Raw genomic sequence first — 14,795 nt, 5'->3', positions numbered from 1 at the left:
CGGAACCGGTTCTGGGTATCCATATGTAGCCAGATCCCTCTTTCGGTCCATGGCATGACGTCTATTTACTTCTGGATGAAACATCATAAATTTTGGCTGTCGGACGATACCAGTGAATGAGGTTTAGGAAAAGTCCTCTTTGAGCCCTACCGGAACCGGTTCTGGGTATCCGGATGTGGCCATATTCACCTTTTGGTCCATGAAATGATGTCTATTTACTTCTGGATGAAAAATCATGAATTTTGAGCCGTCGGACGGTACCAGTACATGAGGTTTTGGAATTGTCCTTTTTGGGGTCCTGCCGGAACCGATTCTGGGTATCCGGATGTGGCCATATTCACCTTTTGGCCCATGACATGATGTCTATTTACTTCTGGATGAAAAATCATAATTTTTGAGCCGTCGGACGATACCAGTACATGTGATTTAGGAAATGTCCTTTTTGAGCCCTACCGGAACCGGTTCTGGGTATCTGGATGTGGCCATATTCACCTTTTGGTCCATGATATGATTTCTATTTACTTTTGGATGAAAAATCATAAATATTGAGCCGTCGGACGGTACCAGTACATGAGTTTTTGGAAATGTCCTTTTTGAGCCCTATCGGAACCGGTGCCAGGTAGCCTAAATGGCCAAATTGGAAAAAATCATGGAAAGGATGCCATTTTAGCTGTTTCCTTCAGCTTTATTTTGAGGCCACTAGATCAAGAATCGGTTCAAAAATGGATTTTTGGGAGTGAGTTGCAATTTGGGTCTTTTTTGACCGTAATGCACAATGTGTAACTTTTTCCTAATGCATTAGGAAGGTTAAATATGAAACTTTGAACGAGTAAATAATCAGAAAACTTCATAAGCAATAATAATACAACATTGAATTTGTGATGGTTGTATCGGAAATACATTTCATAAGTGATGGTTTGAGTGCTTTTTCAAAAAGGCGAAAAACACGAAAATGGTTTTTTAATATTTTTGTAAAATATGTAACACATAGTATAAAAACTATATACAATATCAACGGAAATACCCTAAGCTACAATATGGAACCAATGTTTCTTATTTGGAAAAAGCACAGCGAGTAAATCTATGCTTTATATTATACTATTCCGATTTTCTCCGATTTTAAATCTTCTAAGAGCATTTGACTGGAAAACTAATATTGTTTTACGGTGTAACCACGAAAATAATCCTGGTCACCGGATACCAGAGATATTTTGGGTTTCCGGAGGGCTTCCACCCAAAATTTGGTCATAATCTTAAGCAGTGATCTTTCCTTTCATGGCAATTGATTGGTCCAACTGAGTGTCATAATATGGCACTTCATACCCTAAATGAGCCTCCTTCGTGCTTTACAATCGCCAGCGAACACAAAAGTGCTGGCGAACATCTCCAGAGCTGACGTCGACAGTCATTCTGTTCATTAAAGAGTTGTTGTTGTGCTCTTGCTGCACCTTACATTAATACAAGAGATAGACTTTTATTGGTCTACAACCAGAGTTTAAAGACCTAACCTCCCCATCCACTGCAAGTAGTCAATGGTCTATTTCAAGACTTCAGGTAGTTCAAGCTGTTGAACGGCATTGTGAATTGAAAATTCGATTTTCCTTTTACATGCTATCCTGGGTCATCTCCTGGTTCAGAATGAGCTCCCCAATGATATTGTTTTGTGCAAAAATGTGATTGCAGCCTACTACAGGTTCCCCCGGGAGATTCCAGTGACTCCGAAAAGGCTAATGTGGTCAATGATTCACTTTAATTCTATAGAAAGAATATTCATAAAAAATCCATGAAGAAAGAGCTGTCGTACGACTGTCGCTGCATCGAGGGGTGTTGTCGTCACATACCCCCGCCCATAAACCTAAGTGTTGTCCCAGATTTGCTGGAGGCTCCATAGGTTTACACAATTCTCCGACGTCCAACACTGCTAGCCTAACTACAGGTCGCCGTAGAACTCCACTCGCTGTTCGCACTAACGCTTGGCGAACTCTTCCATCACGTCCTGTGATGACTTTCTCCACCCATTCACCACAAGGACTAGATCTCCCACTTCTAGCTCCTTGATTTCCTCGAACCACTTGCATCGGCGGGCTTTCACCGGTAGATACTTCCTTATCCACCTCTTCCAAAAACTCCCCGGTGATGAACTGGGCTAGTTTCCAGCTACTACGGAGTGTTGCATGGCCACTGACGTCGGTTACTGGTTGGATTTTGTTACCCGTTGAACTGCCCAACAGAAAGTGGTTGGGGGTCAACGATTCTTGATCCGCAGACTCCAGTGGGATATACGTCAGAGGTCGGGAGTTGACGAAAGCTTCTGCTTCGTAGATGATGGTTTTCAGAGTCTCATCATCGGGTTTTCGAAAGGTGTCCAGAGCTGAACCAACTGCTGTCTTGACACTCCACCCATGTGCGGAGCTGCGGGGGGAATGAACTTCCAAGCAGTTTCCGAATTTGTGAAGGTGGTTGCTATGGTCTCATGGCTGGCTGCAATGTCCTCCTAAGCTGCCTGTTGGCTCCTTGGAAGCAAGTGCCATCATCGGAGTAGAACTCTGCCGGTGAACCACAACGACTTATGAACCTCCGTACGGCCATAACACATGACTCCGCAGACAAGCTATGTACTACCTCCATGTGTACAGCGCGAATGGTGACACACGTAAATAGCGTGATCCAGCGTTTCACCTGACTGCAGCCCACCTTGACTAGCACCGGTCCAAAATAATCTACCCCGACGTACGTGAATGGGCGTACAAAGGGTTGCAACCTTTCTTCGGGAAGAGGTGCAATTACTGGTGCTTTTGGGATAGTTTTGGAGATCTTGCAAAACATGACGTTCTTTGCAACGAGGAATCTATGTTTGGCCACCTCGAAGCGCTGTCGCATTTCGTTCACCAGTGCCTCGCGGTTGGCATAACGAAATCGACGGTGGTGCCAATCCGTAAACATATATGTCACAGGATGACACTTTGGGAGAATAGCAGGATACTTTGCTTCGAAAGGCACATATGTTGCGGCTCCAATACGACCACGCATTCGAAGAATTCCTTGCTCATCCATAAAGGGAGCTCGACTTGGACGCGGTAGGGTGGCGATTCTCTGGAGTGGCTCGAGTTTCCTCTAAAATCTCTTCTGGAAAAGCATCCGTTTGCGCCATGGCCAGAAATCTACTCTCTGAGCCAGAAAAGTTCGCAGAAGTTCTTAATGTGGATGCTGATATGATGAGAAACCTGCGTTTGATAAGCTGTTTGGCCTTGTCAAACCAATTTTTGAACAAGGACAAGTTAGTGGAGTTTTACAGAAGAACAGGTATACACAGAGGGGTACACGATGTTAGGCATACGGACGTTAGGCATACGGACGTTAGGCATACGGACGTTAGATATACGGACGTTAAGCATACGGACGTTAGGCATACGGACGTTAGGCATACGGACGTTAGGCATACGGACGTTAGGCATAATCTTCGATAGGCATAATGGACGTTAGGCATTATCTACCCGATGAATTCCAGAAGGATGATAATGGGGACCGTTTACTGATTGCTGACTTCGGTGACAATAATGAAAGAGCCTTAATTTTAGGAACTCATAAAAACTTGCGACGTCTTGGACAGGCAAAGTATTGGGTAACAGATGGTACGTTTGCCACAGTTCCTTGTTTGTTTCGGCAACTCGTCACTGTTCATGGAAGTATCGCTCCCTCACATCAGCAGACGGTTTCGCTTGTTTTCATTCTGATGACAACAAAAACAGAATCGTTGTATCGAAAAGTATGGCAGGAAATCCTGGAAGCAGCAGGTATGTTTTTTGTTATTAAATGAAAAACCACAGAATTCACCATTCTTCATTTCATGAGCTGTTCTTTGAGGAAAACCTTTTCTTCTTTGACAATTGGAATAAGTGTTAAGAATATATTACAACAAATGTGTTATTTTTTTTATTTCTAGATGCGATTGATTTCAATATATAGTTCAAAACTATGCTGAGTTTTCATTGCAAGATTGGATGTAAGTAAATATGTAACTACGTCGATTATGATATGATAAATAACGGATTCCAAACTGTGCTTATTAAACAAACTATGTTTGTTTAACTTGTATCATATTTTATTCAACGCTTAGCCTAATTTAGGCATTGTTTCCCATGCTCGAAACAGGTTTCCAGAGTTGTACAGCAGCAAGGTATTTTATGCCTAACGTCCATTATGAGTAATGAATTTATGCCTAACGTCCATTATGCCTAACGTCCGTATATTAATTTATATAAATTTATGCCTAATGGGGTACACTCACACAGAGTTTCCGATTATAAGAAATCTACCTCCATGTATTCATAAATACAAACATTTAGCAGAATACGTGGATAAGTTGGTAAGATCATTGGTTACTAATCTATGCATTATAAACAAAATACTTTCGTTTGTTTTAAAGCCTTTTACCTTGAGTTTATCCACAAAACAAGGTGAATCTTGCCACACAAATAATAAATATATTCGTCCCCATCTTGCTCGCAAAACTTCTCCAGAGGCCAATTTGTCAGATTTGATGAAGTCTGCATTCAGACCCCAAGATCGGAACATTGGTTATGTGGCCGGAGACGAACCAGCTCAGGGCTGAAAGTCTCCTTAATTGGTTATAACGCACAGTTCCAAACGAAGAAGATCTTCTGACGAAACATTTAGTAAAAAAAATGAGAGAATATTTGATGAATCCTCAATGCGAACTTTGTAATAATGATGACAATTCTGATGAATATGATAAATATAGTGATAGCCACGATGAAGAATAAGTATTAGAGATGTTACTAATTAAAAGTTTGGTGTAGAAAGCGCTAAACAAGTACTTTGAACTTATGATTAGAGAAAATTTATATGGAAAGAAATTGAGTTTTAAATCATCTTCCTGCATCCTAACCCTGTCATTGTAAAAAGATAAACTGTCACGTCTTAACCTTGAGTAAGCCTTGAATATATGATTTCAAATTACACGCATCGTAAACAGAATCAATTTATCAGCAGGGTTAATATTTTTTATTATTTTACATCAAATCCAATATCTTTGTATTTTCTATTTACTGTTTCATAGGAATGATAGTTTGGAGGGTTATAGATAAAAAAGATAAGCGGTAAGGAACATACTCTGCACGGAATCAGTTGAAATGGAACTGAATTGGAAAGAAGCTGATATTTAGAAAGTTGATTGATTGTTGTTTGTTTACTTACACACGAAACACGTATTGTGCAACTTATGAAATAATTCATTCTATGTGATACCAGTGTTGGAAAAGTTCGCGATATTTCACAAAGTTCACCAAGGGAAAAGTTCGCGAGTCATAGGGAACTTTGATGAACTTTTCCATCACTGTGTGATACATAAAGTTATTGAATGATATTTCTACGGTATGTGAGGTTCACTTAAGATGGGATTATCACCATTAGATGTTTTCAGTAGGACAGTCCTTGAGGGTTAAATAAAAATGTGGCGTTTAATCATATGATTTAACGTTTCTTTTCTTCCTTTAAATTTTCCATTTTTTGGAAAATTTAAAGAGAAAATCATGTATTTTTTTCAAATTTCATGCGATATAAATTTTCAGTACTCTAAAACTAATAAAATTGTTTGTGCAACAATCCTCTAAGCATATACCTACCCTTCCAGCTCTAATGAATAAGTAGAACTTAACGGTACTGATATTTTAGCTACGAACAGTAAGCCGATATGTTATTCAAAAGAGTGTCGAAAAGTACCACTTTTCAGCACTGAGTGCCAAAAAATGTCTTTTAGTTCTATGGGCTCTTCAATTGCTGTATTCCTAAAAATGCTTCGTTCCTGATCATTTCGTATCGGACTAGTATTTCCTGAAATTATTTATTTCATTTCAAACGGACCCCACAGTTTTACACACCGTCCGAGCCTCTGCATATACTTATTGCAACGATCGCGATCCTTTCTAAAAGTACCCGCACACACAGATCGCACATCGCAGAACTGATCCAGCAAGCTGAAATTGGATTTGTTTAATGTTTTGTGTTATAATACCCCATTTTCCAATTCAAGTAGCTCGCTGTACGCGGTTGGTAAATTAAAGTTTAATTTATTCCAATCCGGTGTGCGCAGATATCGGTTGGCTGGTTCACTGGGAAATCTCGCAGAATCTCAAATTGAATTGACCGTTCCGCAATAGGGCATCTTTGCATTTGCTGAGATTTGGCTGTGTGTTGCTAAATGTCGTTGAGAGTCACGCAGCAGTGCCACTCAGCGATTCTTTTCAGATTTACGAAATTGTCTATCTGGCTGTCTAGGAGTTGAACAATATTTAAATTCTCAACCTGTGATCCCGAAAACTTTCTCACAGACCACACACACACCCGTTCCCACCCGGGATTCCGGGCGTAACGGACCTGCAAAAGAGTTGTGCCCTCCAAGCACTAACTGTCTTTAAAACTTACTTAAAATTTATGTCTATGATAATAGCCTTTAACTGAGTATAAAAATCAATAACGTTTGTTTTCTTATCTGGCCAAACCAGATCTTAATAGCTGCAACTATTTGGTGCCTCTCCCCACCGCTTGGAGTTTGAATCGGACGAGCCCGACAAACTGGCCGGCCGGGGAACGGTATGCGAAAATAAAGCTATTCCCAGACCCATACCGGAGATCTTCAACAAACGTAGCCTTGGGTAACGAGGCACGACGGTGAAGGAACTGAAATGAAAAGCTACAGCAAAATCTACTCCAGCAGTGGCTCCTGTCCTGTCCTGTCCTTCTCCGATCGCCGGACCTTTCGCCCGTGTGCTTCTGACCATCGTCACTCGTTTTCGAGGACGGTAATGAAGGCATATTCCGACAAGCAAGAAGATCCCTCTACAGTACACCGCTGCTGCTGCTCCGTGCATAATGATGATAAGCCCATTGTAATCGAAATATAATAACCGGCGCGATGATGATGGTCTATGATCATAACAATTTTATTTATTACTGTATTATCTTCATTGGGATCGAAATCGGGGCAAAATGGGGCTCTCACCCTTTGGACGACGAAGTTTGGGGGAACGGGAGACCGAAAATAATTCGGTCGGTCGTGATGAAGGCGGCGGAGGGATGGCAGCAAAATAGGGACGCCCTCGAGAAGCGCTTACGAGTTGTGAAACATTACGCAATGGGGCACATTACCAAATTGATTAATTTATCACATTTTTAACCTGACGATGATGTCCTTAGGAGATAAACGTGATTATCGCCGTCGAGTGGCGGTGCCTCCATTTTCCGTGGGCTCCCGTGTATTATTTGCATCACTTACGGTCAGTGCCTGAGTCTTGATGGAGCAACCATTTATGGCAGAATAGACCCATGCGAGGTGTTATTAGCATACTTTCCATTTATGCTATAATTTCTAGGCCTTTTTGTTCTATAGCTATTAAGGCTCCAAGCTGACAACTTGAACACTATTATTTAGCTCACTTTAGCGACGGATTACCGAAGAGCCTCAAGCTGCCTCGAGAAACGTCACTCGAAGAAAAAGTACCGGCTGAATTATAATTTTAAACTAGAGCTTTCTAAAATTTGGTTCACGTCCAACTTATTTGGCTCATGCAATTTGATTTGAGTTGCTATCATGAAAACTTATCAGTAGATCTGATTTCGGCATTGGTCACGAGTTGATTCGACCGGTGAGGGGCTTGCGCTGCGTATTCCAGACTGTGTACTGGTGAAATGAAACCGTTGTGTCACGAGTGATTGGTGATGGAAAGTGGTCGCAGTCCTTTTTTCTATGCTGAGGAGCAGCTTGAGTGCTGACGAAGGAACGTCACAAGAACTGTTTTAACACCTGTTGAACAAGTAGCGGTAGCATATCTATGGGAGCTCTTCGAAATCATTGTCATGTCATGGATTCCTTTGCAACATATCGGATGAGATCTTTCGTTTATTTTCTCTTAACTTTCATTCCATTATTATATGAAACATTAAATACTGGGTACGGGAGGGTCCACCAGGGCACACAATTGAAGCGAAATGGATGGGAGAGTGGAAACTGGGTCCCCAGGGGACGAGTGTTTTCGATCGGGGTTTGATCCAGGAGGAAACATCCGTCAAGGATATCCTGGTGGAGAGTGGTGCGTATTATGAGGAGACGGCACTGAAGAATTTCAAAGGAAATGTGCTGGGTTATGTGACACCGTGGAACAACCACGGATATGACGTGGCCAAAACTTGGGGAGGCAAACTCAACTACGTCTCGCCCGTGTGGCTTCAGGTGTTGAGAAAGGGCCCGAAGCAGTATGAGCTGGGCGGTGCTCATGATATCGATGCAGGTTGGGTGAGGGACGTTAAGAAGGCCGGGGAAGCGATCAATAATAAAGTCGTTCCCCGAGTTTTGTTCAACAAATTCACCGACAAGGACTTCTCCCAGCTGCTGACGTACGGCGAAGAGCGTGCGATAGCCACCAAACTGATCCTGCACACCGTCCGAAAGTACAAATTCAATGGCATCGTCCAGGAGGTGTGGTCGCAACTGTCCGCTTGGGTCGACGATGAGTACCTGGTCGGTTTGGAGAAGGAAATCTGCGAAACCTTAACCGCTTCGAGCTACGATTCCATACTGGTGATTCCGCCGGCGCGGAAGGAAACCTACGATCTGTTTTCACGGAAACATTTTGAAACTTTGGCTCCCGTGGTGACGTCATTCTCGCTAATGACCTACGACTATTCTAGCGTTCAGCGACCGGGAGCTTGTGCCCCTCTCTATTGGGTTAAGAATGCAGTGCAACACATCTGCCTGGATAGTGCGGAGAATGTGAAGGAGAAACGAGCCCAGATTCTGCTGGGTTTGAATCTCTATGGAAGCGATTACACCCCTAACGGGGGACAACCGATTGTGAGTCACGAGTATATGGGATTGCTGAAGCATCTGAAGAGACATCTCACGTTCGATGAGCATGATGTGGAAAACTTCTTCGAAGTGAAAACATCGAACGGTCGCCATATGGTATTCTACCCAATGTTGTTCTCCATCAACGAGCGACTGAAGCTGGCCAGGGAGCTGGGAACGGGAATTTCCCTGTGGGAACTAGGACAAGGATAGACTACTTCACAATCTCTTCTAGTCAGATTTCACCATTCTTAAAGTAAAACGCATTTTCAAGACTTTTCGTTTATTTGAAAGAACTTTAAGTTTTACAGTAGTTACAAAACGTCTTGCACTCTTGGAAGCCAGTAAATATTTTTTTAGCTTTTCGGTATTAGACATAAAATCTTTAGTTTTTTTTTCAAAAACCACTCTTTTGAACTGTTACTATAAATAGTTTACATATTAATTAATAGCAAAAAACGCCAACTCCCTGTCTTTAACATTTCGGGAATAGAGAGTAGGCTCTACTCGCCACTCATTAGAACATCCTCCTGTTAGATCGCGTGTTTTTTGACCGGTTGTATGATCCTGTTGTTGGAAGGAGATTGTCATATATCCTGTGGATACACGTGACTGATGAAGCCCACTGATTCAATCAAACCGTATTTGGCCCTTCATACAATGGCAGGTTGAGTAAAATTAGAGGTTATTAAAGTTGATCAAGTCGAACAGCAAGGATAGTCCACACACAGTCAACCGACAGTTGTCTTGCTACAGTGACAGGCAGTTCCATATCATCATCATCAGCAAACCTCCATATCATCATCAAACAAGATCACGGTATAAGATATAAAATCAAGAATAAAGTTGCAAATTTAAGTTGAATTCTAATCGAAAGGAATGAACTCCAAACTTTTGTGATTGTGCCCTGTTTGTAACTAGATTTGGGATTGGCCCATACATAAATTCAGCAATCGACTAAATTTTCAATAGCGACCAAAAATATTCATTAGTACTGTCCCAATGACGCGTTCATCTAGATAAAATTGATAAATAGCAGATTTTTAACGGTGGGCCCAATCTTAGATCCATAGGCCAACATTAGAGCCATTTCCTCTACTATTTGAAATTCTATTTACGTAAGTTTATTGGGATATTTTTTTTTATATTTGAAATGGTATTAGTTTTGATTGAACCCAGGCGGAACCAATTTATTATTTACTCGTACTTTATACGGATTAGAGCTTTCATGGTGTTTTTTTTTAATTTTATCAAAAAATACAAATATAAAGGAACGGAAATTATATTCAATGTTCTAAATCATCCAAACTATCCATAAAATCTAGAATCATCTTTCAAGATTTAATCAGATTCGATTAATTGGAATACTTTTAAATACTTTTCACACTTCAGTCTTCGAGGAATATATGAGTGACGTCATCTGTTCTTTCTAACAGTTGGAGATCTTCAAAACTTGATCAACCTGAAGTCTTGAAAATGTATCCAAGGATCTTTACTAATATCTTCGTCTATTGGTTATTTTTTGGATATTTCCTGCTGTCTAGGAAGGATGTCTGAAAGAACATACTATAACCTATGAAACGTTCCCTAACTAATTATTTACAATTCACCGCACGAGCTAGCTAATCTTTTTGCCGAATTCTTCGAGAATGTGCACAGTACAACATCGCCGACATTCTCTCCTGACAGTGTAAGGGCCTGATACTGGCAACATACCGCCGTTGTTTTTTAAGAGAATGTGCTGGATCACTGCTGACACCGTTGACGATTATTTTCAACAGGTCACTCAGTGAAAATACTTTTCCCGAAGCGTGGAAGTTGGCCTCGATCACTCGATCTTCAAAGCTGGTTACAATCATGCTCTTGAAAATTACAGAGGTGTTTCGATTGTATGCTGTTTAGCTAAACTGTTCGAACCATTGCAACCATTTCCTGAAGTCTGACCATCACCATTCGATTCTCCGGACATTTTTACATAAATACAGTGCAAGTGCGTGTAATATTAATGACGCTAATCTATAAAACCACATGATATATGAGTTTGTTCAAGTTTGAGGGGAATATAGGGAGAAATGGGGTTTTGCAGTGGTCGCCACATGGCGAACTTCGGAGCATTCGATTTCTTGGATAATTGAACAATAGTTAAGTGCATAAAGTTCAACATTTTACCCGTCAAATTCTGCTTTCCGAGTTTTTAATCTTGTTTTTATATGCCAAGGGGAAATCGGGTAAAATTGACCACTAATGTTCACGTTGGCTCAATCTAAGTGCACCAAGTGCAAGCAGTTTCTGGATAATAATTATATTTTTCTTCCAAAATTAGGGGTAAATTGGGCAAAACGGACCATTTACCGAAGTCAACGAAGCTCTGTATGTCACCTCCCGACCGCTGATATCGGACTTTCAACATGGATATTTTAAGAAGCGATCTACGACGACGAACCTGATGTCCTACGTAAACTTCCTGTCTTCAGAAATCGAAGGTTCCTTATGACCTTGCAATTGACAAATTCAAGCATCTGGGCTATCCTAATTGGATCACCGAATGGCTGCGCTCTTATCTATCCGGTCGGAGGGCATTCGTCAAATTAAACGGTACTCGCTTCCGCGATTTTTCCATCACGTCAGGTGTCCAACGAAGAAGCATTCTGGGACCACTGATTTTTATATTGTTCGTGAATTATTTGTGCTTTCTGCTGAAATCGAGCCTACTGCTTTACGCTGACAATCTAAAAATATACAAAGCGATATCATCGCATCTCGACTGCTGTGCTCTTCAGGCCGATGTTGACGAGCTTCTGCTATGGTGCTGCGAGAATGCCGAACAGAGTTTGATTACTCCATCAGCTCAGAGGCTACAGAACCTGTTCAAGCAATACTTGACTTAGGGGTCACTGTGGACAGTAAACTCCGGTTCAACGAGCATGTCAGCATAACTACCGCAAAGGCCTTTGCGGCCCTGGGATTTACTCGTCGCAATATAAGTGGCTTCATCGATATGCTCTCAAGGCACTATACTGTTCAATTGCTCGCAGCATCATGGAATATGCTGTTAGTGTATGGTCACCATATCATGCACAGCAAGTCATCAGAATGGAAAGGTTTCAACGTAGCTTTATACGGTATGCTCTTCGACAACTTCCGTGGAATTATGCAGTAAATCTTCCTGACTATACAAGTCGTTGCAGACACAGAATCAGTCTGTGGAGTTTTTAAAAATTCGAGACGAAGAACAAATAAATAAAAACCAGGGATCGGGTGCTACTCAGATTTCTTGGAGTAAAACAAATAGACAGGACATTCATTTCGAAATAGACGGTTAACTGGTTTAATATTTAAGCACAGCATGTAGTGTCCAAAGTGGTGAATTAACCTGCTTCCTTACTTAAAGTAAGTTTGGGTGCTTACATTCCTTAATCAGGTGAGAATTCAAGACCAACATTTGAAAAGGCCTCAACTCCTTTTTGTAAACAAGCCTTATAAGGCCATTTTGTCGCGAGCCGAAGTCCGTCATCGCAATCCAACAAAATGAATAGGTAGGGGAAATTCAAAAAATGTTTACAAAATCCTGATTATGTTTTCGTCGCGGTTTTCCAAATTTTATCTGAAGATGATTTGCCAGTTTTGAGAATTGATAAGTTTTTTGAAGAATAGTTTTTGTTTTTGTGGATGAAAGAAGGTTTTTTCAAAGTGCATTTATGACCGGTATTCCATTGGAAGTTTTTTTGATCCCATTCGAAGTTAGGTATTTCCTGGGTGCCGGAGACGAACCAGTGTTCGACTGAAAGTTTCCTTAATAAAGATAACTAACTAACTAACTAACTATTTCCTGGGAGCGGAATGGCCCATAATGGGAATATGTGAGTTATGTTCTGTGTATGATATGGTGAAATCCATGTGATGATTCGTCAACTGTTCAAAGAAGTTCTTAGATGCTACGATCGTTCGGTTTTGTATTGTTTTTTTACCAGTAGCTTACAATCAACTGTACAGGATTACCGGATACATTGAATTCATATGGTGAGACCTTTCCATTATTATGATTTTATGAAACATTTATTACATAACATATTGGGGCTTATTACGGATGTCACTTCACGGTGAAAACTTATCATTTGTCATCACGGTGAAGTGATTCGCATTTGATTTGTACGGAAAGCACGGCTCTTATTCTGAGTTTCACTCCCTTATCACCGTGTAGTGACACCCGTAATAAGGCCCATTATATATTGACTTACTTTTATATAACTCGGAGCGTTTGGTACGGTATGTCCACGCATCCTTCCACCCCTGAGGGTTCAAGAAATGCTTTGATGTTTGAATGTTTTTATTTAAACACAAATCATTTCAAAGAATCATGCAAATGCAACGCAGTAGACCTTGCCGTTTAGATGACTGTATCATATCTAGATAGAGCTAGAATTAGGGTGTAACAGCCTTTGTAAACAATGACTTCTTTTGTTGATTTCTCGGAATTCCGAGCGGGTGAACGCCATTTCCCCGAAAGCTTTTGTGTTGCTGAGTTTAGAGGGGCAGTCGCTCCCGCCTCCCCCCCCTGCCCCCCTCTGGCTACGCCTATGCTCCAGTTCATCAAACAAGCATGTCGAGATGCTGGAATCATGTGAAACCTCATGTGAACGAAAGAAAACTTCCAAAATGTCGTCGTTTGAACTTAGTCCTTCCATGGGGTCCTCCGTGGATACGTTTGCTAAACCGCCATGAGCAACAAGCTGAATGCTTCGCCAAGTTTAGTTCAAGTCTTCCTGTGAATAGTATTGTGTATACAATATAGCTCACAATTTGATTTCTTTATCTGTTCAATTTTATTATCCATGCTTACCAGGGCACATCAACGTTGTTCTTCAGAAATCAGAGAACTGTTCCGATAGTTAATGCGTGCTGCACTATTTGAAATGCTCTTTCACGTCTCTTTGGAAAAGAAAGAGCTGTCTCCTAAAGTGGACCCTACACGATTGCTTTGATTGACAATAATCGTATTGTCAATACATTCTATATTGACGTCAATACATCGAGATTGTCAATATTTCTGAATTCACATCATCAATATTATTGTCAATAATTTCCCTTCGCGTCAATATATTGATACGTGTGGGGTTTGCTTAACAGTGCGAGTTTTACTCGCAGATATTAGAGTAGCACCCAATCATTCTTGTAAATCTATAAATCACGTCTCCCTCGTGCACTACTCGATTGAGTTATGCGCGTGAGTTTGACGTGATATCAAAATTATTTTTTTGCTGTGTACAAAACTCCCTTAAGTTTTACAAAATGTCCTCAACTTCTACGAAGTTCTCTGAGTTTATTCTACAATCCATATTTTTTCCATCCCTCGTATTTCTACAAAGATCTCAGAACACATTTGAACTTCTGGAAAGACTTCCATCATCTCAAATCTTCTTGAACATCTGCAAAGTTCCTTGAAATTTACCGAAGTTCACAAAACTTCCAAGAAGTTCATTGAGCTTTTTTAAAGAAAGATCTCTGGCAAACTAAACTGAAGTAAGGATCTTTGAAGTTCTTCAAAGTTTGCTGAACTACACACTTAGAAATACCTAATCTTACACGTGATGGAATGCATCTTTGACATAAAGAATGTAACGTAAACAAACATGTCATGTACAATTAAGTGCTCCGAGACTGAAAAGTTCCAAAGTACGTTTGATTGAGCTGAATTTTACGTCTATTATCACTCAATTTTATGTTGCTCGTATATGCCAGTCTTAGAGCACCTAAATTTACATCAATTTTTCTAAGTGTATATTTTAGATATTCTACCAAATTCCCTTCATTTAGATGAAATTATATGCAGCTCCTCAAAATGCTGTGAAATTCGCAAAACTTCTACAACGTTTTCTGCACTTCTACGTTTTTTTCCAGGCTCATGAGGCTTCAAAAAAATGTACTGAAATTA

The 14,795-nt window shown here is 40.7% G+C and overlaps 1 protein-coding gene across 1 annotated transcript; it reads left to right on the top strand.

Annotated features, from left to right (window-relative positions):
- Positions 1–8,011: 8,011 nt before the first annotated feature.
- Positions 8,012–9,076, top strand: LOC135709816 (chitinase domain-containing protein 1-like). Its single transcript, XM_065232227.1, has one exon. It carries the CDS (start codon positions 8,012–8,014, stop codon positions 9,074–9,076), a length of 1,065 nt encoding a protein of 354 aa, XP_065088299.1.
- Positions 9,077–14,795: the final 5,719 nt, after the last annotated feature.

This window comes from Ochlerotatus camptorhynchus, unplaced genomic scaffold (genome assembly GCF_037179485.1).
Source record: "Ochlerotatus camptorhynchus isolate MF236.1 unplaced genomic scaffold, CSIRO-AGI_Acam_v1.1 ptg000036l, whole genome shotgun sequence".
Classification (NCBI taxonomy): domain Eukaryota; kingdom Metazoa; phylum Arthropoda; class Insecta; order Diptera; family Culicidae; genus Ochlerotatus; species Ochlerotatus camptorhynchus.
The sequence above is the reverse complement of the archived record's forward strand: the minus strand, read 5'-3'. Positions and strand labels throughout refer to the sequence as shown.

Coding starts and splice junctions, on each gene's coding strand:
- LOC135709816 (XM_065232227.1), top strand. CDS start 8,012: ATGGGAGAGTGGAAACTGGGTCCCCAGGGGACGAGTGTTTTCGATCGG.